The sequence below is a fragment of the Paroedura picta genome, chromosome 2 (genome assembly GCF_049243985.1).
Source record: "Paroedura picta isolate Pp20150507F chromosome 2, Ppicta_v3.0, whole genome shotgun sequence".
Lineage (NCBI taxonomy): Eukaryota > Metazoa > Chordata > Lepidosauria > Squamata > Gekkonidae > Paroedura > Paroedura picta.
In genome coordinates, this window is record NC_135370.1 from 108140826 (window position 1) to 108165592 (window position 24767).

At 44.8% G+C, this 24767-nt stretch overlaps 1 protein-coding gene across 2 annotated transcripts in view; it reads right to left on the minus strand.

Moving 5' to 3' along the window:
- SLC17A6 (solute carrier family 17 member 6) overlaps positions 1 to 17424 on the minus strand; it is a 54621-nt gene extending 37197 nt beyond the window's left edge. Inside the window, exons 1-4 of one of the 2 annotated variants that reach the window (XM_077322014.1) lie at positions 16782 to 17424; positions 16199 to 16286; positions 13113 to 13368; positions 11098 to 11216 (exon numbers count right to left, since the gene is read on the minus strand). In XM_077322014.1, the coding sequence (XP_077178129.1) occupies positions 11098 to 11216; positions 13113 to 13368; positions 16199 to 16284 (461 nt within the window). In that variant the 5' untranslated portion in view covers positions 16285 to 16286; positions 16782 to 17424. Of the gene's footprint in view, positions 1 to 11097; positions 11217 to 13112; positions 13369 to 16198 lie in introns of both variants that reach the window. The other variant, XM_077322011.1, reaches the window with a different exon arrangement.
- Between the last annotated feature and the right edge of the window lie 7343 nt (positions 17425 to 24767).

Genomic DNA, 24767 nt, shown 5'->3' on the forward strand with positions numbered 1-24767 from the left:
TATTGCTATTGCTATTGCTATTGCTATTGCTATTGCTATTGCTATTGCTATTGCTATTGCTATTGCTATTGCTATTGCTATTGCTGGGGGAGATGCCAAAAAGTTTATAGCATTACAATTTCACATACTTTATTAAAATGTCACATTAAAACATATAATAAAATTAATGATAATATACAAAGAGTAGGTGAATTTTGAATAATTTTTAATGTTCAGTTCAGCTGTAACTCAGGACCATTCTGTTATTCTTCTTTACAAAGCATTTTACTTTAAGGTTTATATTTCAAAACTGATAGCCTTGCTGTTTAAAAATGATCAGATGGCCAAACTACATATGACACTGGGAATTTGTTATTTACCAGATGTGTAATTTGTTTGAAAAAATGCAACTGTGAGCATGAAACTCCATGTCGATTCAGTCATTTGGGCCTCTACCTGTTTTCTGCTAGTGTTTCAGTCTAGAAAACAAATTCATAATAAAAAGTACACAGATGGGATGATCAGGTCATTCCAGTGACAGGAGTTTAGGTTTTCAATAATTAGGGAAAGGGGGTTTTATCAAAGAAAAAGTGTTTTGAAGAGTGATTTAAAAGACATGTTGTATCACTTAGGGTTCCTGTATGCAGTTTCAGATATTCAAATCAGCAAGGCAGAATCACCTGAGTGCTTTGTGCGTAGCTGAAGGTTATAGAGCTGGGAAAGGAAAAGCCAGAGAAGGTGATATGAGAACAGAGAAGGGTGAGGATTAAAAAATTGTGATGAGTGCAGGAGCTGAAAGGGAAACCAATGCAGGTTTGTAAGGTTGACCGCTAAGACCATTTATGCACTGAAGGTTTCATGCCTGGCTGCAGGCTGCAGTTTTAGTCATGGCAGATTGCCCCACCTCTTCCTGCACTCACACAGGGGAGCATTTGGCCTGGCACACCTCATTCTCCCCTGATTTGTGCTCCTGCATGGGAGCTGGGGCAGTTAAGTTCCCAGTGCGTAAACGGTCTAAGAGAAGTTAATTGCTGGACAGACACAAAGGGTGGGCTGTTAGTAAGAGTATAATATATATGGCCAAGCTATATGAGAACTCCACACAGGAGACTTGGCCATGTGAACAGTCTCATTGTATGCTAAGTATTTTATTGTGGGAGAGCAAATCAATCCACAAGAGATGCTGATAAGTAAGATTACGTACTTTAGTCCCAAGAACCATAAACAATCAATTAAATTTGAAGATTTTGATAAGGAAAAACCAAGAAATTACAGAAAACCAGAGAGGACAAACTGTTGTAGTCAAGGTAAAAGATGACCAGTTTTTTTGCCATGGGGACAGAGAGGGTGTGTTTGCAGTGTGAAAAAGGGAGAAGCAGCATGAAAAGGAAGAGCAAGAAGTGGGAAAATAAAGCCTAGTGGGAAAGTGGGAAAATAAAGCTTGTTTCATAGAATGAAAGGCCATGGTGACATAGATATGGTAAGTGTACAAAGAGAAGATCAGAAGTTTCTAGGCTGCAACTATACTGTGCAGAATTAATCAGAAAAAATCCTATATTTCACCTTAGTCTTCCTAGCATGCAAGTATGCATAAGGTAAACACCTTTTTTCTACAACATATGCAGGCAGAATCACACATATACTGAGGAGTATGGGATCATAATAGCAGATTTCCCTCCATAGCCTACACATATTAATGAGGTCTGAATTAGCCTACGCACATGCAAATGTATTCAGAGAACTTTCTCTATGGTATTAAGTAATTTGAAATCAATGTGTGTAAAAGGGGTAGTGGTCATAAACATGCTGCCCTCCCCCCACCTATATCCAATTACTAGCTTAAGAGCATAGAGTCTAAGGGTGTAAGAAGTATGTATGCATAGTCTCCATCCTTATGACTGGAAACCAGGATTTTCTGCATGTTTCAGATCTGCTGATTGCCAGGAACAGATTTACAGGGGATGGATCATAGGTTGCCACAGGATGAATAAGTGAAGAGATCAACATATCCAACATATCATTGGATATCCACTATTAAATCCACGGGTTCAGATTCCAGGACACTGCGAGTTTATTTCGGCTCTTAATTGTGACCCCAGTTCTAAGGTACAAGAGGCAAAACTGAACTAGGAAACCCACAGAAACCCCAAACATATACATAGCAGAACAAAAGGATCTTCCCACCAATATGCGATATTGGTCAGTTTCACTTTAAACTGACAGCATCCTGCAGATGGACCTGACGCCTACTGGCCCAATTGCATAGTAAGAATTACGATCCTGCCACAGATTACAATCTCAGTCCTCAGCAGGTCTACAGGCACAAAACCCACCATAATATGTGTTCACAATACTTTAATTCATGCCTGTACGGACCAAAACAGCGGGCATTCTAAAGTAAAAAATGGCAGGCCACAGTAGTGACTGCACAAATAATCCATATTTGTCTTTGTTCCATAGAGATAAACAATTTATTTCCAATTATTACGTTATGCAGTTACAACAATTCTACTTCAAAAGGAAATGTAGTTTTAATAGCTGTCATTAGGAACAAACATAAGTCATAAGTTATTCGGTGACCCCTGGTTTTATCCTCACAACAGCCCTGTGAGGGAGATCTGGTTGAGTGAGAGTTAACTGCCTACAGTCATCCAGGAAGCTTATATGACAAAATTGGGATAATAACCTGAACCTGGGCCTACAGATCCTAATAAAACATTCTAGCAACTTATTAATTTTATTAACATTCAGGTTGGATTTCTCAGAAATGTCGCCATTCAGCCCCACTGAAAATTAAATTGGCTTGATACAATTTCTGTAGGCACATTTTACTGGTACCTGCAACACATAATTCTCTAGTATGCTATATTCAGCTTCCTGCATGAGAACCATGCCCACAAGCCTAAGAATTGTACCCCAAGGGTAATTTATCGCACCAAGGAGATGATGAAATAGTGTGATACAAGCAAATAGGAATAAGCTTAGGAAACAGAGTACTTTCATGTGAAATAGAAATGTTACACTGAAAGCTATAGAAAGTAATGTACTGTGGGTTCAGAAACATTGAATCGGTGGAAAGCAGATTGTATGCTGCCAGTTTCTCATTGAGGATGTCCCCGAAAGAGAAGAAGCTGGATGTACTAAACCACACCCTTGTGACTGTAAAGCCAGCAAGCAGCCTTTGGTTCCTATTTTCTATCCTTAGTGAATTCACGATGATGTCATAAATACTCTCTTCCAATGGCAGATCATTCTGTCCTTGAGGGAGGAGTGATTACTCTATTGTAGGAAAGCCTGTTCCAATTTTAGATGCAACAAAATGCAACACAGGGAGATGTTTTGTTCAAACTGTGTGTCGTACAAAAGGATTATTGGCAGAATTGACCATGTTACGGTCTTATTTCTTTTCTTATTGGTAGAAACTGAGCCACCTTGTGTGTCTTCACATTGAGAGTAACCTGAGATTTAAATATTTTAAATAAAAATAGTAATTGTAGTGCTATCAGGATTTGCCCCGGGCAAATACCAGGAGGCAGGCCAAGCATGGAAGGGCAGCACCTTTCTATCCCATGGCTCTAAGGCCTCCTTGGTGCTTGTTAGCAGTCGCTCCAGCAGTCAGCCAGTCATTTCCCTCGATGGATGGATTTGCCTTTTTTTTAAGCAATGTAATGGATTACCCATTTGATTACATTAGATAACCCTTAGTGGTCAAGATTGCTGAAGAGAGAAAATAATCTGAACGCTGCTCTGCAAATCCCAATGTTCTGTAGGCAAATCAAGAAAGGGACACACATTGCTTGCCCAAGGAGTTCAAGGAGGCATAGTTTAGCAGCAGGGGGTAATGTAAGTTTAGACCCGCCATTCATTTGTGATGGACTAATCTATCAGTCACACCAATCTGGACAGTGACTTGATTTGCCGTTTTCCACTTGTATTCCGCCCTTCCTTAGTGGCTCTGTGTAGCTCACAAGAAGATTCTGGGCAATAGTTATGCACACAGCACCGAAGTGTTGTGAGGAATCTGATCTAGTCATTAGGAAGTGTGTGAGAGGCAGGGGGGAGGAAAGTGAGAAGACAGTCCAATATGGAGAGGTGGAGATGGTTTTATTTCTATGATGCTGAGCTAAGACATCTCAAGCTGGTAATAGTAAGTAGTACACTAGATACAGACATGTTACTTTATCTGCTGCTACGACACCAATGCTATTTTTAATACTGAGTCCACTGACACCCCCATGCATACATTACTGGAAGCAAGCCACATTGATTTAAATGTTTCCTTCCTGCTACAAGAATTACGTAGCTCAATTTGCAGCATCATGCCTACACATGACTCTTGTGCATCAGTGCCTCTGTGTATTTCTTGAGAAGGAGAGAGGAAACCGGCATGTGTGTCAGCCTCTGGGTCTTCAACAGGGGAGGTTATTAGGAGTGGGGGCAGCTATCTTGTGGGAGCAGCTATCCCATTCTCCCACCTTTGCTTCCTCCCCTCTCCCCTTTCTTCCCTCATTGTCTCACAGGCTCCCCCTCCTACCACCAGTTTTCTTACTCTCTCCTTCATGCTCATCACTTTCTCTCTGTCCCACACCCCCATCACTCCCTCTTTCCGCCCCCTTAACTCCTGGCCTCCCACCCACTTCCGCTCTCCCACAGCAGAGCAAAGACCATGGCTCTCCGGGAATCACAACACATCTCCCAGCTACAGAGTTCACCTTAGGGCTGCAAACTCCAGGATGGGAAAATCCTGGGGATGTTAGGATGGAGCCTGGGATAGGGGAGGTTTGGGGAGGGAAGCAAGCTCAGCAGGATAGAATGCCAGAGAGTCCATCCTCCCAAGCAGCCCTTTTTTTCAGGGGAACTAACTGATCTCTGCAGTCTGGTGATCTGCTGCAATTCTAGGAGATCTCCAGGGTCCGCCTGGAGGCCAGCAACCCTGATTCCCCTGCTTTGAAGGGTGGAGTCTATAGCATTGTTCCACTCAGGGGTCCTTCTCAAATTTCTAGGGAATGGCAACCCTGTCTACTTCCCACCCATCATCCAACCTACCTTTAGCAGTTATTCCATCTTCAGCTGTCCCTCTCGTCCACCCCCCACCGCAACAGCCTCTACTTAGGGAGACTGAGGTGTGGAGCTGACCACAGAGCAAGAAAAAGAAGAGGAGTTGGTTTTTATACTCTGCCTTTCACTGCCTGAAGGAGTCTCAAAACAGCTTACAATCCCCTTCCCTTCCTCTCTTCACAGCAGACACCCTGTGAGGTAGATTAGAGCAGCGGTCCCCAACCTTCTTGTAGTCGGGGACCACCTCCGAGGGTGGGATAGAGCCGGCGGCCCGGCCGCTGCAGCTGCATGTAAACGCGCACGCGCAGTTGCTGCGCATGCACGTTTTTGCCACTAGGTGGCGCTAACGTGCACGCGCGGAGCTGCCAGCAGGGGGCGCAAACACGCGTGTGCGGCAGCTCCGCGCATGCACGTTTGTGTCGCTGGCGTGCCAGCGGCCGTGCCTGCCTCTTCCCCCCTCTCGCTGCGGGGGGGGGGGAGGCAGGCACGGCCGCTGGCGGCCCGGTATCATGGCCTTTGCGGCCCGGTAACGGGCCGTGGACCGGAGTTGAGGACCCCTGGATTAGAGCACTAAGCACTCTCAGAGAGCACTGAGAGAAATCGCTCTGTGAGAACAGTACTATTAGGACCAAAGACCAAGGAGCCCAGCTCTCTAGATTAGAAGCTGCCACTTTTAACCTCTACACCAAGCTGGTCTACTTCCATGGTAAGAAACCCTCAAGGACTTGTCTGGTCATACCCCATTTTCCTCCTCACACTATTTACTGTTTCCCTTCTCTTGGCAATCCTTGTATAGTCTCCCAGCCTAACTGCCTCACATCTTCAGGTACATTTAATTTACTTCATTAATACCCCACCTTTAATTGCAGTGGGGATCAAAACAGATTACATTATTCTTTTCTCCCCTTTTCCACACAACAGTCCTGTGAAGTAGGCTAAGTTGAAAATATGCGACTGGTCCAAAACCACCCAGAGAGCTTCCACAGCAATATGGGGATTCAAGTACGTGTGTTGTTGACCCTTTTCTGAAGCTCTAACTGCTACATTGCACTGGTTTTCTGGTAATTTGATTTCACCAGTGACAAGAAACCAGTCATTTCCCCAGTTCTAAGAGCACTCCAAAAAAATGGGTTTTGTGAAAATCAGTAGAAATACATGATGCTGTAATGATAAATGCTTTTTAAATAGAAGCACCTTTCTGCAAAATGAATGTCATCCACCCTGCAATGATTGGGTAAGGATAGAATCTTTTACACTAAAAGTGTCCAGCTTTGCTGGATCGCAGACTGATCTGCATAAGAAGTTATGCAAATCACAGATTCCCCTGGCCAAAGCACACATTTCTAAATGATAAGAGCAATTAACTCGAAATTATTGTGACTGGTTAAAATTTTAGGACGATTACATTTTGTATTTCTTACTATTTCTAACCAGACACTGACAAAAATGCTAGAAGAAAATACATGGGGAAATACTGTGCTATTAATTGAGGGAATGGATTTCTACAGAGTTTTGGTCCTGCCCCAGCTTAGTTCTGTGTTGAAGAAGTTGAGAAAACAGTTATGAAATGTAGGGTCATTCAGGGGCACTGTCCAGGTTTTAGCTTCAGCGGAATATACTGGACTTCCCTTGTGACCTTCAGCCATTCAGATAACTGCCCTAGGATTTCAGGGGATGGTCAGTCTAGGCACTGTAGAGTGAAGACTTCAAAAGCCTGTAAAATCAGGCAAATTACTTGAAACTAGGCTGAACATATCAGATTATGATCAATTCTCCCAACATTATATAGCTGGTTGTATCCTGGCTGTACTCCAGATTTCATAGAATCATAGAGTTGGAAGGGACCTCATGGATCATCTAGTCCAACCCCCTGCACTATGCAGGACACTCACATCCCTATTGCTCATCTACTGTAATCTGCCACCCCCTTGAGCCTTCACAGAATCAGCCTCTCTGTCAGATGGCTATCCAGCCTATGTTTTAAAATTTCCAAAGATGGAAAACCCACCACCTCCCGAGGAAACCTGTTCCACTGAGAAACTGCTGGGTCAGGAACTTCTTCCAGATGATTAGACAGAATTTCTTTTGAATTAATTTCATCCTATTGGTTCTGGGGTGAGATAACAGCTCTGTTACATCCTCTATATCAGTGGTCCCCAACCCCCTGTCCGGGGACCAGTCCCAGTCCGTGGATCAGTTGGTACCAGGCCGTGGCTCTTCCTCATCCTCCTCCCTGGCTACTGCCTCGGGGGCTGCTCTGCAGCTGGCTCACCTTTGGTGCTCGACAGTGGCTGCCATGGCTGGGGCTCCCCCTCGGCGTGGCACTGCGCAGCTGCTGATGGCAGCACCCCCCAGCGGATGGCGGGAAGTCAAGGGCACTGGCGGAAAAGCAAGCGGAGCAGGGGCTCAGGCGGCAGCAACGCCCCTCGGCAAAAGACTACCCCCCCCCCGGGCCTCAGTAAAATTGTCAAGTGTTGACCAGTTCCCGGTGATAAAAAGGTTGCTCTATATGGCAGCCTTTTAGATACTTGAATACTCGTCTCCTCTCCAGGCTAAACAAACCAAGCTCTTCCAACCTTTCCGCATACGTCTTGGTCTCCAAACCCCTCACCATCTTTGTTGCTCTCCTCTGGACATGCTCCAGTTTGTCTACATCCCTCTTCAGCTGTGGTGCCAAAACTGAACACAGTACTCCAAGCTGAACCAGAGCAGAGTAAAGCGGTACCATCACCTCCTGTGTTCTGGACACGATGCTCCGTTTGATACAGCCCAAAATCCCATTTGCCTTTTTAGCCACTGAGTCACATTGCTGACTCATGTTCAAAGTAATGTCTAGTAAGACTCCTAGATCCTTTTTGCATGTACTACTGCCAAGACAAGTCTCCCCCATCCTATATTGGTGTAAATGGTTTTTCCTATCTAAATGCAGAACTACATTTAACTCTATTGAATTTCATTTTATTCAATTTAGCCCAGTTCTCAAGCCTATCAAGATCATCCTGTATTCTGATTCAGTCTTCTGTTGTGTTGGGTACCCCTCCCAGTTCAGTTTCATCTGCAAATTGTATAGGAGGAAGCAGTACTACCACTAGCAAATCCACAGGGATCAATTTACCAACCCTGTACCCACACCACACAACAGACTAGCCCATCATTAGCATTCAATACCCAGGACCTTCTTAAATATTTTTATATGCAGGAGAAAAGAACAGTCTAAGACTGAAACCATGTGTGGCACACACACATTGCAGCTGGTAAGAAATGCAGGGGGGTGGTTCTAGATTGCACCATTCTAGATTGTGTGACTATCATTGTTCACCATTTGGGTTGCAGTAGCAGGACATGCCATAGGGAGGCAGCCATTTGAGTGTGTTCTTAGTGCGAATATTTCCACCTGCATCAGATACAAACCTTTTAAACTGGAAAAAAACTATTTTCAGGCAAACCCAGAGCACAATCTTATGCATGTTTACCCGGAAGTAAGTTCCATTGTGTCCAACATGCCATGAACCGACACATAAGATTGATGCTTCTGTTATCAGATCCCCCTCAGTTGTCTCCTCTCCAGGCTAAACAGACCAAGCTCCCCCAACCTTTCCTCATATGTCTTGGTCTCCAAACCCCTCACCATCTTTGTTGCCCTCCTCTGGACACGCTCCAGTTTGTCTACATCCCTCTTCAACTGGGGTGCCCAAAACTGAACACAGTACTCCAAGTGAGGCCGAACCAGAGCAGAGTAAAGTGGTACCATCACCTCCCGTAATGTGGACACGATACTCCGTTTGAGTATCCACCAAGTCACACTGCTTTTTATCCACCGTCACACTGCTGACTCATGTTCTAAGCTGCTTTGTCCCTCCTTGTGAAGAAAGATTTATTTATTTATTATATTTATATACCACCCTCCCAGAAGTCTCAGGAGGGAGGGAGTCCTGCTACCTTTAACAGGACTGGGACGTGTAGCCAATGGATCTTGCTGAATTAGATTGCCAGTGGGGGGGGGGGGGACGTTGTTATAGCAACCTAGAATATGAAACTGGAGCTCGGGATTTCGTAGGAGATGCGACCTGTTAATTAACTCTCGGGAGCTTTCCGGCCGCGCGAGGCCTTCGGAGTCACGCTCAGGGGCTTGGTGGGGCCGGAGAAGAGGTCCTCGTGCCGCTTTGGGGAACTGGGCGCAGATGGGAGTTTGGAGCGCTTCACAGGCCGCGGAGGCAACCGGCTCCGGCTCCGGCCTGGTTTCCTTTGAATGGAGCTGTGGGCTCTCGAGGGGCGGGCGGTCCTCGGCGAGGCGACTTTGTTCTTGAGCGCGCTCCGCTCTCCAGCCGCCCCGCAGCCTGTGAAGTGCTCCCAACTCCCATCTGCGCCCAGCTCGGCGCGGCTCTCCTAAGCGGCACCAGGAGCGTTTCCCGGCCCCGCCGAGCGACTGAGCGGGGCTCCGAGGAGCTAATTAACAGGTAGACTCACCCCCTGGGCGCCTGAAACCTCCTTGCCCGACGCCATAGAAACGAAGCCTTAAGACCCTGCGCCATCTGCACTTCCTTTTCATTGTGCAAAGCTCTTGGAAGTCCTTTTTCTTTCTTTCCTCCGCTTCGCGCAGAGGGCGCCTCTTTCGGTCTATGCGGATCCATTAATGGCCACTTTAAATCTCCGAAATAGATAGTCTCTTTGTTAAGAACGGGGGGGAAATAATTAATCATAACTCAACTCCGAATCAATGATTGGATCAGTCTTTTAAGAAAGGCCTACTAGAATAGCTGGGCCAGAAGGGGGGGGGGCGCTCCACCGCATGCGGCCAGTAGGATCAGAGCGCCCAACAGGCCGGCTAGAATGATCTTGACTGTCAAACGAATACATGAAGGCCCATTCAAGCGTCGACTGCTGTTTTCTTCCGGGCTTCTTCCATGAAAGCATCCTAATAGTATCTGAATGGTCATAGAATTAGGAATAAAGACTAGGAGAGGATGGTGTTTTGATAAAGACGCTTGAGATTTGATCGAAGGAATATCTTTTGCTATTGTTACTAATTCAGCAGTATATGTAACTTTAGCAGCGCCGAGCAACACGAGAGTCACCCCACCGGAGCTGAACTGTTGGACTATCTCGGGTGGATTTTGAAGGGTTTTCTCGATGACGTTTCAAAGAGGAAAAACCAATCGAAAGGAAGTCTAATTTAGAATGAAGCCGGCCTTCAAAGAACTCGTGTCGAGCAGGGGATGCGAGGAATCGCTTTCCTTGAGAGGCAGACTTCCCCGTGCCATTGCTAAAGGGCTTTGCCCTTCTCAATCCATTGGCGGTCTACAGTTGCGGGCCCTGTTTAGGATCGAACTGTCGAACACCAACAACGCGACCTGAAACAGTCACTCTAAGCACCTGGACTGCAATGGATGTGAAAGGATGCAGGTCTGCTAAGGACTGCACGGCAAAGCCAGGGGGTGGGGGAAGAGTTCGACGCAAATCGAGATCTTCTCTGGAGCCGTCAGACGCGGGGCCTTCTGTTCGCCTGGGGGAAGCCTCTGCGGCTTAAACGGAAGCCAAGCATTCTGTGGCGCCACCTGCACAGATTGGCTGGTAAAGCCAAAGCAGCCCGAGCTGTGTGCTGGCGCACGCGTGCGGCGAACTTGCCTTCCCATTCGTTGCCGCCACAATGCGCACTGTTGCCATGCTGCCAAGGCCAAGGATCCCTTCCCGTGCGGCATTGTTGTGGTCAGTGGCACTCCTTGCTTGGTAAGGATTCCTGGGTCGCAACCTAACGAGTCCATGTGCCTCATCTGGCCATGCTCCGAGACCCAGGAGACTATCTGGCGTTGCTCATCAAGCGCTGCCGGAATCCCTAGGTGTATATTCAGCCGCCAGATGTCCTGGTAGGGAAGAGGCCTTGAGCCAAGCCCAGCAGGTTGCATGGCTCTACTCCCGCTCTTGTTATGTCTGCTCCGGCTGCAGACTGTTTCGAAACACCAGCCTCCTCTCTCTCTCCCCCCCCCCCCTTCCCGAGCAGGCACTTTCCCTCTGGGTTGCCTTTGCAGCGCACGCCCAGGAAAGAGATTAGGTTGCCATTACCTGTTCGCTGCCAGACGGGATGCGATATACCCCCCGGGGATCTGCGTGATTATGTAGCCCCAGAAAAAGGAGCCATGGATCATGCCGACGGTCTCCGGATCCCAGTTAAACTTCGCTTTCTTCGGAAAGGGCCAAGCAATGGGAAAAGAAGAGGGGCAGGGGGGGAGATGGGGTCGTAAACAGGGTGGATCAAAGCAATGGTCAAGGCCAGGCAACAGGCCGTGAGAATGAGAGCACAGAGACTACCTGGCGGCTGTCAGCTACAAAATCCAGCTAAATTCGATCAATATCGCCCCAGCCCCATCCCCGGTTGATAGCAATAGAGAGCTGCAGCATAAATCAAGCACAGCTGGGGATGGAGGGGAGGGTGCTAAGGAGCCAGGGAGTTCTGAATGGCTGTTTGCTTAAATGTTCTCAATTTAAAAATAAAACGGGAAGATTAATGAATGGGTCGGAACAGGGCTGTGGGGTCTTCATTAGTCCAGAATGAAGAGGAGCAGGAGGGGTTCGATCTGTTGCCCACGCCCGATCTCGAGTAGCCTGGGGCGGGGGAGCCATTTCTGTTTGCCGGCCGCATTTTAGAGGAGGTTTGCTCAAGGATGTGGACGCCCGGCGAAGATTTGGTTCAAGCCGACCTCCCCCCCCCCCCGCGCCCGCGCCCGCGCCCGCGCCCGCGCCCGCGCCCAGCTTTCGCTCCCAATTCTGGTGACAGATTCATTCCCCCCCCCCGAGATTTTAGTCTGACTCCTTTTTTTAATGAACATTTAAGAAGGGTGTGTGTGTGGGGGGTCATTTCATGTTCCCATCCACTCTATTTCTCTTACAAAGAAAGGGTTTTTATTTTTCGATTTGTTCATTAAAAAAATCTTTTTGGAAGCCTTGATCTGAGATGCCTTCTTTCAACGCTGCAAACCCTCTGCAAACCCAGCTTTTCTTCTCATCCCCACTTTTTTCTTTTTTTGGCTATTTGGGGAGTTGCTGTCGATCTGCCTGGCTTCCTAATGACCTACTTCCAGATCTATTCTCCCCCTCCCGGGTCACGCGCACGCCCACGCGCCTTTCCTCAGCGTCTCGCTCTCTCCCCCAGCAGCGCCCGCCTCTTTCTCAGTCCAAATCTATAAAAACCGGCATCGAACCTCCCACATTAATTGGGCCTTGCAGCAGCTGCTCGGTCTTTTTTGGTTTTGCTAATTGGTGTCGTGTTATTCATAACGTCTCTCTTTCCCTTTTCTTAAGCAAAAAATTCGGCCATAGCTATTTACAGGAAGGCTACCCCTTCCCAACGGCATGGGGGTTGGCCAGGAGTCCCTGGGCTCTGGGTCGCGTGCCTGGAACGACTTGTTCCTCACAGTCGAGGGGAGGAGAGCACGTAGATCCTAGGTGATCTCTCTCTTGGATCCCGCGAATAACATCTCGACTGGGATCCTGCGAGGCAAGGCTACGGAGAGGAGGGTGCGCATTATATCAATCGCACCTCCGCTAAAGCCCATAATACCAGGGCGGGGTGAAAGCTCCCCTGGTCTGAGGAGAGGAATCTAGCCAGTAGAGCCTTCCCTTTGATTGACTGGGCGCCCAAAAAACCACTCTGTAAGGCAAGAAACGGGCAACGCAATGAGGACCGGTGAATGGAGGAGGAGGAGAAAGGAAAGTGGCCAGGCATCTGTCAACAGTTGCTCTTAAGCAGGGGTAATCAACCTGTAGTCTTCCAGATGTCAATGGACTACAATTCCCATGAGCCCCTGCCAGAAAACTCTGGCAGGGGCTCATAGGAATTGTAGTCCATGGACATCTGGAGGAATGTGAAATTGACTGATTTCACTCTGGCAGAAGCCCAGTAAAGACGATTGACCTGCCCTCAGATCCGGACTCACGCTCCCAATACACTGGGCTGCGGCTTTCTGGAAGGGGTGGGGTGGAGTGGGGTGGGGGCTGTGTGAAGGGCCTGTGGCGGGAGACCGGCTGACGATTGGCTGGACGTGTCGGGAGCGGAGGACGATAGTCCCTGGGCCTCTCACCTCTTTGATAATGATCTTCCCTCCTCGGTGGATCGTGCTGTTGTTGACCATGTCGACGATGGCTACTCCCAGGTTGCAGCGGATTCCAAAAGAGATACAGAAGCCCAGTCCGCTCATGATGGCGATGATGTATCTCCGGGGGAGCCCGAAGCAGGTGCAGTCGCACACCGGGCCTTTCTTCTCGGGCACGTCCAAAGGCTTCCCATCTTCCGTCAACTCGATGTTGTCTCCCGGCTTCTGTTTCTTCTCGAGCACTCTGCCCGGTCAAAGAGGACAAGTCAGTCAAAGGAGTCCAAGAAAAAGGAGCAGCCAGCTTACTGTCAGTTCCACTTTCACCCCACTCCCACCCCCTTCAAATTTTAAATGTGCATTTCTTGCTTTAAAAACGTTGGGTGAGTGGCTTGATTGAAACCGGGTCTTGGGACATGTTTTCAAGGTCTTAACCTTGCAGAAAGACAGGTCACTTCTGAGCATCTTCAGAGTGCACATCCCTCTGCGATCAACCTCTACACCTCTGAGATAACATGGGGGGCTGTTGGCTGCAGAAGGCGACCTAGGCACCCGGGAGTCTAAGCGGTTATGGGGATTAATATCGGGACGGGGTCCCCAAAAGTGTCACTCAGGCCAGCCGAAGGGTCTTTCCATCCCTTGTACGCCTGCCTAAACGCATAGGAGATGCCCTGCATCACGTCCCAACTACTACTGCAGAGACGCCATGTTGGATAGCTCAGAGAAGAACAGAATGATCTTGGAAAGGGAGGAACGGGCTTAACTGTCTGTCTAATAATGAATGGCCAACACTAGGGGGAAACGTGCGAGCCATGCCTCCCGGAGAGGCATGTCGAGAGGGAAAGAACAGCGATTGGAAAAGATTGGCCCGTGTCCGCTTTTATTCCAGAGCACAAAATGGCTGTCTCGCACGTTTCCAGCAACCACATTTCAGCCACACACCAATGACTTTGCAAGTCCATGCCTTTCATACTGTGCCATCTGCTATTCTTTGAAGAATACGGAACGTTCTTCATTCTCTTGTTGGGCTCAGGTCAAGGCTTCAGTGTACCGAGCAAAAATACACAACTAGCAAAGCGATTACGGTTTAAGCCTTCTGCCATTAATATTAGCAAAACTTGCATTGCGCCAACAGTTGCTTTGCTACGTTCATGCTGTGAACTGATTTTTAAAGAGTGCTGTGCAGCTGTTTTTTGTGCCAGGGATATTTGGAGAGCCCGGGAGTCTGCCCAAACATTCCTTCATGCTATAGTTTTATACTTCGGATCTCATTGTTAGGAATTCTCCCTCCCTTACTTGAGTCATCTTGTACAACATAGACATTAGCTCAATGGAGAACACCCCCCCCCCCGCACTGAAAATAGACATGCTTGTGCCGGAGGTCAAGCGATGTTAGGGATCCTATCTATCTTCAGACATTCGTTTAATACTCATCTTTATACTTCAAGAATCCCCGATCCAATGGCAGTGGAGGCGATTAATTCGCAGGGTTACGTATTAACTAATTGAAGGGTGCATATTATTTCCCCAATGAAATCAACTACGAACCTCCCTTTACGATATGGATTGAATTTATGCCTAAACCAACATGGCACTTGCATCCTAGTCCGATTCCGGGCTCGTCCAAAGGAAGCAGCCGAGACAATCGATAACCATGCAAGATTGTATTTTGTTATTTCAATGATATAGGGAGACCTCTCCCATGGCAGCGGACAATAGTCATCCCTGCTTATTTTGAACATGGCACAAAGGAAGAGATGCCTGAAGATAAAAAGGTAATATTTGGTGTCAAACTGATATCAAGAGAGGAAGATCTGCTTTCCTTAGGTCCCTTCCATTCTTATAGCTCCTAGAAAGGGAGCAACTCTAATCAAACGTTCTTTTAAAAAGTTCCAGGGCAAATCGTTTGCTGTTATTCTATTTAATGTTTGTTTTCTCTCAGGGAAGCAGCCTTTGCGTGGGGTGGGCATGATAAATACGTGGGTTGGGTTTGTTTTTTTTAAGAGCCACTCAATTTCCATTCAAACAAATACCGATGCATTGCTTTGGAGTTCTCAATTAGTACCTTTTTCATTAAAAAAACAAACAAAACGTTACCAAGGGGTCGGAATACCATAAAGTTTTCAGTTGTGCAGCATAGCTTCCTACGGACTGCCGCATTGGTAGATTTCATTAAAAGGTGACCTTCCCGTGCAGGTATTACAAGAATCTGCCACTCTGGTTGAACATAGGAAATGACGATTGTTTTTAAGGAAACTTTGCGAAACTGTTGAAATAATGGTTTTGACTTTCCCACCGCCTTCTAACTAACGATGGTTTGGTTTACCGACGATTTTCGTTTAGGTTTTTAAAAAAAACACAGGATAAAGATCACAGTACTTTTCACTTCTGCTGACATGTCTACAGATTGCTAGAGATTTCTTAACAATGAGCAACCTCTGCTTTTGAGACTGTAGTGTAGTTTTATGTATTATCCAACAGGAGAATACATTCAATGTAGTTCTCTTTCTCTTGGGCTACACGGTTTGTGTGTGCCAAAGATAAGTCATTGGATTATCAATTATGCATCTCCATGTTTTTCTTCATCTGAATGGCGATTACACAAGGGAATTATTATTCTAAATAAACCGTATTTTTGTTGGGGGAGGAGAGGAAACTTTCCTATACATACATTGCAAATTTAAAACCAAACAAAACAAAGTATTCCCCCCCCCCCCAAATACAAGGAAGTATGCAACCTTGGATTTGAGATCCAAAATGCATAGGACTAAATTTAAAAGGGTGCTAAGAACATTTATTTGCAAGCCAAATATGTTAAAACCAATGGCTCCTCCTTCAAAACAAATGTGTGTAGGCATGAATATTAAATCTTTAAATAGCCTAACGGCTTTGGCAGCATTTCAGTTACAGTTAGGAAAATTCAAAGAGCACAGTAATACTTATAAATAGATTTTAATCTATACTCAGACAAAGGTAGATACATGTATATAATTATTATCTTATCAGGAATGGCCGGTCATCTTATCTCCATACCATTCCCAGTAAAACATTCCTGCCCAAGAGAACCTCTTCCTTACCTGTAGAGTTGGCCAAGTGATTTCCCAGCAAAATTTTTCAGCCCCTCCTTGCCAGGGGTCAGAATCCTTTGTTTTACCGACTCCATTTCTGTAAAGGTTTGAACAGCCGTTTGCTAGGTTAACTTTACTAGAGCACTCTTACAAACAGCGATGATGGCTCATATTGGTTTCATCTTTATCTTCCCCCCTTAAAATGGCTATTGGTGTGTATCCAGATAAAGAGATGAGAGTGTATGCTAGAGAGACAGAGAGGGAGGGAGAAACACAGAGAGAGGCTCTGTGTGTGTGACTGTGGGAGAGGGGGAGAGAGAGAGAGAGAGAGAGAGCCAGAAAGAGGCGATTCAATGTCTACATGCAGCCCACGGATTTCCTAATAGGAGAGGAGACTCAACTCGACCTTCTTCTTAGAAGTGCAAGCTCCACTACCAAAAGGTGTCATGACAAGCTTGAACAAGGCAGCAATCTTGAATGAAAGTCCGATGTAGCAAATACAATCCCGGTTTTGTCCCGATTATTTCCCTGCGCTTGGGATATGAAGAGAGTCGTCAGGCAGAGTAGCTTTCAAAAGAGGATGCGTACAAACCTTCTCACTGCCCACCTCCAACCAGCTTAAGTGAATCCCTGGCTGATTGTTTTGCAAGTTCTGGCGCAAGGACAGGGCTACCATTACTAGTGTCCAACTCATCAGCCACTCGTTCCAGTGCTTGGAAGAGTAACGTAAAGAAGACTTGAGGTCAATACGCCGAGCGTGTTGGCGACTCGCGTGCACTGCCCCGATCACTCTCGCGCGCACCAGGAGGGTTTCAGTACCATGGACAGCGCCCTGTTAGTCTGGCATGCGCTGCGGTTTTCTCAGCCCCACGGAAAACTCAATCGGAAGATTTTCTCCATCATCGACGTTCTAGGGGAATTGGGCGGACTCATTGCAATGAAGTCAATGAAGAACGGATGCCATGGAAACCAAACAGGAGCCGTGTCAAGGTCCCTCTCCAGGTTTTCCAGAGAGCAGTGTGCGCCTCGAAGGAAAACGGGGATTTACAAGACGCTGACAATTAACTTTCGGATTTCCATGTCTGTCCCTCTTTCTTGACGCATAGGTTGACCCAGTTGCGCAGTGCAAACAGCACCATAGAGCATTTCAGGAGTGATTGCTGCAGTATAAGCCGCCCCACTCCGAATATTTCCTGCAAAGGAAAGATATAATCTCTTCAAAAACAGCTAAACTGGGCTTGTAGACAAATAGGAGAGCACTAGCAGAACTTCAGTGCAAACTGCAACTGATAGGTGGATAGTGCTAGATAATCTCAGATTACATTGTTTGCATCACTCTGAGCCTGTCTGGCATGAATGGAAAATATGATTAATTATTTATCATTTGAGGTATGTTCTAAAATGAATTAATGTTTTTTATTGCTATCTATTTCCTTAATAGATATGGTTACCTAACATTCATATTTTTATGTTCAAAACATAAATTTTATGTTCAATACTATCAAATCATATTTTTCATATGTGGCTTCTAGAACCATTTTTGGGGTAGGAAGAATTTGATGGCTGTTCCAGAACTTGCAGTCTAGAGAGATTGTAGGTGTAAATCAATGGATAATCCAAAAAGTAGTAAAAATGAGTGTACTTTTCATCAAACACACTATTGTTTATCAATTATTTTAATGACATTGTTATAATTTATTATTATTTGGATAATTCATTATAATTTCCTGAACAGGTAACTATATATCATTAAATGTAAATACTGAACATTCAGTCTTGATAATTTTATGCAATGCATATATATGGGGCTCACCAACAGAATTACTCGATAAACTGGGTGCCCCTGTTGCTACCTCATAAACACACAATTGTCCCTGTGATTAAAATATTTTACTAAGGATGCCCTCTGGTGGAAGGCCAATGATGTTTTACAATTAATTATTATCATGATATTGTGTTTTACTGGCCATTAGTGGACAGATTGTTGTTGCTTTTGAGAGTGAATTACATTGCAATAACATTAATATATGGATGTAAAATATGTATCTAATAAAATATGGCTCTAAATTATATCATGCTATACATTATGGCTTTATGATTTAAAAAACTAAACAGTGTTAGTCTTTATTCTGCTACAGAATTCAATACCTTTTCATATTCTCTAGATTCATATTAATTCATTGACTGTGATAAGAAAATATTTTTTTCTGAATGTTGAAATGGCCAGTGAGCAATTTTTGATAAAATTAGTTATACCGAACCTCTGCCAAAATTGTAGGGCTGTCACCCAGCTGCAGAAAAAAAATCATTTTTCATATCATTTTAATTGAATACATCAGCATAGATTTGCATATGAATAAAATTATAGTTCTGAAGATGACACATACATCACAGTAAGCATCTTTTTAGAAGAGGAACATTCTCCTGTGGAGCATAAAGGTAACAATGCCCCCTTCTAAGTGGTGCCTGATACCTGAATTTTTGTGTGAGTAATGGTATTTTGGATGTGTTGCTTGATTAACTGGAACTAGTGTAACCCAAACCAAAATACTCCCTTCTAAGAGTATAACCCTAGTCGCCGTCGTTATCATCATTATCATGAACGATTATTGTTGCACTCTGACCTGGATGGTCCAGGCTAGGCCTATTTCATTGCATCTCAAAAGCTAGTCAAGGTCATCCCTGGGAGACCACCAAAGAATCTCGGGGTTGGTACACGAAGGCAGTCAATGACAAACCATCTCTGTTACTCCCTGTAAGGGTCTCCATGAGTGTGATTTGATGGCACTTTCCATCTCCATTAACACTGCAGCTCTACTAGATGAAAGTTGTATCATGCCTTTATTGTAATTTCAATTGTTCGTTATTTATATAGCTCCCTGACTCTACATATTGTTTTACATAGGGACATGACTAGAGACAGGTCCCTGCTCCATGGAGCTTGCTTACACTCTGCAGAGGAAGTCAACCATGGGAATGGACTTTCTGCATTTCTAGCTGTGCACAATCAGAATGATTACTAGTATTGCCAAGGCTATTACTTGCCTTGTTCCTGTTCTTATAGTATCAGCCTAAAATGCAGAAATTAAGGGCCTGAATATTTTCTGATCAATTTATTTCCATGCTAGGGAAAGCTTCACCTGTTTACTATGTATGTGTTCAGCTGATGTTATCAGAATACTTTGAGTGTTTTTGTAAAAAGACCATTCACATGTCATGTAGTTGAAAATGCATAGTATTTTAATGAAATGTTTATGATGTGGTGTGCTTTTAGAGTCACTGCCTAGTTATGGGTATGCAGAGGTGACTCAGTGTTTTCTACTGCAGCAGGAGTTCTGGATCATTATGCAGGAACTACTGATACCACTGCTGTAATGTCAGGTATTGGTTGGAAGTGAACCAATTTGCCCCAAAAGCAGCCAGTAAGAATGCAGTTCCCAAGCTAGCCTGCAAGTCACTGCAGAACAGTATGGTAATGGAAAGACAAGACTGAGACAACGAAGCCATGCAGTTTGTTCTGTAGGTGGCATCTCATTTTTCAGATACTAGATGAATGTTCTGGCCCCAGAATCAGCAAAATTCCTGGTGTAAAGAGGGATTTCCTCTGCTATGAGATTGCAGGGATAGCTCTTAAGCACCACCTAATAAATGGATTTTATTTGTTTTCCTTTTTAAAAACACACAACCAACTGTTGGTTATTACCAGAAGGTTAAGTAATACCTCTCTAGGTCATAATTCTATAGTTAGGTTTAGAACTGTCATATACTATAGGCTTGTTCCAGCTCTAACAACAGACTAAGAAACAGAAATGCAGGATGAGTTTTCTTCCGCAGATAGCGATAAAATGGGGGAATCCTGTTCATTTCCAGTCTGGAACAAGACTAGGGAGAGTATATAAACAAATTTGTAAATCTGTGACTGGGATTCTATAGCAGAATTCTAAGCAGAACAATAACTTTGGGAACAGAAAGCAGTAACTGGCTTTTAATCTTTACTGTGTATGTAACAATAACAGCAAGAAAAATGAAGGGAAAGCAGCCAGTTTGAGAAGACAATGCAAGATACTAAGTTTGTGGATGCTATTTAGCTTTGAGTAACTGGGCAGATACAAAATGATATGTACTTGGGGAATAAACACAAGGTTCCCAGTAAGTCATCCCATTTATGCTAGATTTGTTTTCCCTTGGGCTCATCCCAGAACTGGAATCCATCCTCAGTGCTCATTATGAGTGTGTAGTATCTTCAGAGGGTAGGCAGTGGTGGAGTGAACAAGGATCAAGGGTTCCTTCAAAGAGGGTGAGGATGGTTTGAGGAATAGGGAGGCTGTTCTTGGGAAGGAAAGTTGAGGAGAAAAGATTAAGAGACCAGAAAGAAGCTCCCATATGTTGCCTGATCCTGCTGACCAACATTTGAACTAGTAAAGAAAGAATCCAGAAGGGACATGTGCTTGGAGTGTCATTGTGGGTGTGAGAAGTCATGTGGGTCCAAAATCATACTTCCAAACTGCAGGGGTAGGGTCATGTCTTTGTCAACACTGGTGATCCAAAAGCAGCTTGAAGCATTGTTCTCCCCTCTTCCATTTTGTCATTATAGCCACACAGTGAGATAGGTTACGCTGAGAGTGACTGGCCTATAAATTTCAGCTTTCTCCTCCCTACAAAAGCCGCAGGGAGCTGAAAACAGGAGTTTAAATGGTTATAAGATATTAAACCCTCCAGTTTGTAATAGTATGTCATGTTCATTCAGTTCACAAACTTCAGTTTGCAAATCCCCAGCATGCCAGAATTCATGAGAAACTTTAATTTATCATCCTGAAATACAGTTGGAATACAATGTAAACATGAGCTCTGCAAAGAAGTGCTGAGGTCACTGACCACTGTATGTCGCCAGAAGGACCATCAGGTGAAAGAAGCTGGGGTTGGGGGATGGGAGAGGAGGAGGATCCACAGCCCGGTACCTCTGTCTTAAAGAGCCCAACCAGGGAATAGCCTTGCTACTGGTTGTCAGAGGTGAAGTGGTATGTCAATGGTGGAAGAGATACCAGGTGTGCAATGACAGAGGATATGACACAATGATGGTGAGAGTATACCTCACTGAAACCCCTGAACCTACCTCCCCCAGTCTCCTGGAGTACTAGTGATGTAAGCCCTTGCCTCACTTGTGTGGCCACGAGTCTCCTCTTCTGTCCTCCCACCAGTCCAGAATGAGCAGGTGTTCTCACACCAGGGAGACATTCTCAGCCCCCAGCCTGGACCCAGCTAGGCTGTACAAGTTGTCCTTCCTCAAAGTCAACTTCCAACTACTTAATTGCACATCTCTGGACCTCACAGGGTAATTTCCAGGCCTCCTGTTGCCCCCCCTTCTTCCTCCTCTCTAGGTGATCTAACATGCAGGTTGCATCGTTGGTGCTTGTATGGGAGGATGGACACCTCTACCAGGTGAGGGTGGGCTCCCTCTCCCAAACATGCTTCATGAAATAAGAATGCTCCGCACCTTCAGTTTCTACTGAGAAATTATCTGGTTTGACTTTGGTGCTTTGGAAACAATGGAGGATAGGGGCATCTATTTGAGGGGCTGTTACTCAGTCCCTGTAAATCTAATTGTTACCAAACTTCTAGGGCAGATAGAGGAGAGTCAGACTAAGATCCCCTATGAGTTTGGTGTCACTAGCATGCCAGGAGGTCATTCTACCAGGTCACCAACTTCCCAAACCAAACTGGTTCATCTAGCACAAAAAAAGTTAATGATGGTCCATGCTCCACTAACTGTTCATGCAATGAACCAAATTGTGTTTTCCTGCTTGTGCACATTTCTAATTGAATGAAGGAAACTAAAAACTACAGAAAGCATAGAGTTTTTGAATATGTTCTATAGAGCCCCATGTAAAGTTTCTCACACCATTATTTATTATACCAAACTTTTCAATTGAATACGGTACAATTTATTTTGATGTTCAGTCAGTAGGCTGGAAACCGTTTTTCAGAAGTTATTTCAAGCATGCCCTATCTTAAGATAATCCCTTCTATTAGTGATGTATAGCTTAATGGGTCAATGCTAGTGCACATTTTCCTTTGGAGAAAAAGTATTCATAGAACTGAAGAAACAGGGCAGCCAATGTTCTTTTCTCTCCAGAAGCTATGAACAAGAGAGTATGGCTATTGAGAGTTTGGATAGAGCCTGGTCAACAGAATGGCTTCTTATTTTAGATGCCTAGAATATTCCTTCTCTCTCTCCCTGTGAAATGTTTGAATGACACATTCAATGCAGGAATAGAAAAGCCATTGGTTTCTTTTAGGTAATCCTTAATGAGCATATCAGAAGACATCCCCTGGTAAGAAAACAAGCCTTGGGAAGTCTCAAGCTGAGCACATTCCTTCTTGTAATTTGAGGAGTGCCAAAAATTGAATTTAGAACGGGCTTATCATTTAAACACATTGAGTACTAATATTTACATTTATAAGCAAAGCTAATCATAGTAATAAAATAAACCAGTTTCAATTGGAAACACATGCCTAGGTGTCATTTCAGCCATCTACCCAAATGGGTTGGTTCCAAACTGATTTTTTCACTAACAGAAGGCACATCTTTGGAAGAGAACTTCCCTGCCTCCCTCCTTCCATAGAAGCCCATTGGTCTCCCTGAAATATTGCTCCTGGGAATCAGGGGATTCTTGGGAATAGTGTCAGGGTCAAATTGTGGATCTGTGGGAGGAAGAGGGAATGAGTTGTAGGAAATTTAGTCTGGGAAATATCACCCATGCATTTCATCCCTTGGCCAAGGCCCCCTCCTATCAATAAGCAGACAAATAGAGAAGGTATCTCTAGTTCAGAGACAATCAAGATTCTGACTTGCACAGGAGGCACAGGGAGGTGAGAACACCCAAGTGAGCTTCCCTTCCTTTCTCCAAAGCTTCCAGTGGTAACTGGGGAGAATCCTGTTGTTTTGGGGTTTTACAAAAATGGAAAACAGAAACACAGAAAGATAAATCTTGCCCTTCCATGCACATCTTGAATGTGTTTCGTTTTAATTTTTTTTCATCCAGTCTGGTTCTTTATTGCAGCCTGGTCAGAAAAAAAATGCTTCAACTATTACAATTTACATTGCACACTTCCTTCCAGGGCTCACAACAACAACAAGAATAAGGGTTGGTTCTTATATGCTGCTTTTCTCTACCAGGAAGAGTCTCAAAGTGGCTTACAATCACCTTCCCTTTCCTCTCCCTACGACAGACACCCTGTGAGGTAGGTGAGGCTGAGGGAGCCCTGATATTACTGCTCAGTCACAACAGCTTTATCAGTGTTGTGGTGAGCCCAAGGCCACCCAGCTGGTTGCATGTGGAGCAGCAGGAAATCAAACCTGTCTCCTAACCACTACACTAAGCTGGCTCTTGTACATCATCCTTCTGTTTTCAGTTTGATCTCCATAATAACCCTGTAAGATAAATGAGACTGGTAAGATAAATGAGAAAAAGTGACCAGCCCAAGGTCACATTGCATGCTCCATAGCAGAGCATGGATTTGAACCTGGCTCTCCTAGATTGCAATCTACCCTAACCTTATTGGGTCCCTTCCTAGTCTCTTCCCACATTGCCTCAGTCCCCTTGGCTTCTAGTTTCCTGGGAATCAGCAAGATGCCAGAATATTTGTCCACCTGCTTCTAACTGCCAAAGCTGTTCTGTGTGGATTTAGAGTATTTACAATATTTCCAGATGAGCCAGATGAGTACAGATTCAACTGTACATTTCAACTTGCAATAGTTTTGACATACTAAGGCTGCTTACATACATGTTGGATAATACACTTTCAATGAACTTCAGCAATTGCTTGCAACTGGATTTTCCTGGGGAAATAAGAAAATCTAGTTGCAAAACATTGTTAAAGCCCATTGTGAGTGCATTGAAAATGTATTGTCCAATGTGTGTGAAAGCCACTTAAGTCTAACAACTCTGTTGTAGGTCGGGTCCTTTGGATTCTGCTAAGATTCAATTCCTAGATGAAAATGCATTGTACTTGATTTTATCACAGCTGACCAATGCTTAAATCTCTAGCTTTCTTATAACTAGGAAATACTGGTAAATAAATGAGAGTTCATCCATAGGACCTCTCTGTGGGTGGCTATTGCTGTTCTTGCCATGTATGGTTTTATTTCAAGAGGAAAGTGAGATTCACCAAGGACCAGGTAAATGAGTCACTGGAGTCATGAGATTTCAGGACACCAACCCCCCCCCCAAAAAAAAAAACAACAACAACAAAGAAAACCAACAACAGGCATGTTCTTTCTTTCTCTGTTGGGACTTGGAATGTTGGATGGAAAACAAAGGGCATTTGTGGAAAACTTTGCTCGATATTGTGACACTCCCTTCAGATCCAAGTGTTTGTTATGCTTCCATGCACACATTTTCATGCCAAAGTTGTGCTCTGTTTGATGGTTGTAAAGTAGTTACATGAATTGTCTTTGGTTCACAGCTGGTCACATTATCTCCATGCATGTCATAAATCATACACAATTATCTTCATATCAGCTGTCAAGTATTATGCTGTTAGAGATCAGCAGGGTTGGCTACAGATTTTTGGACAT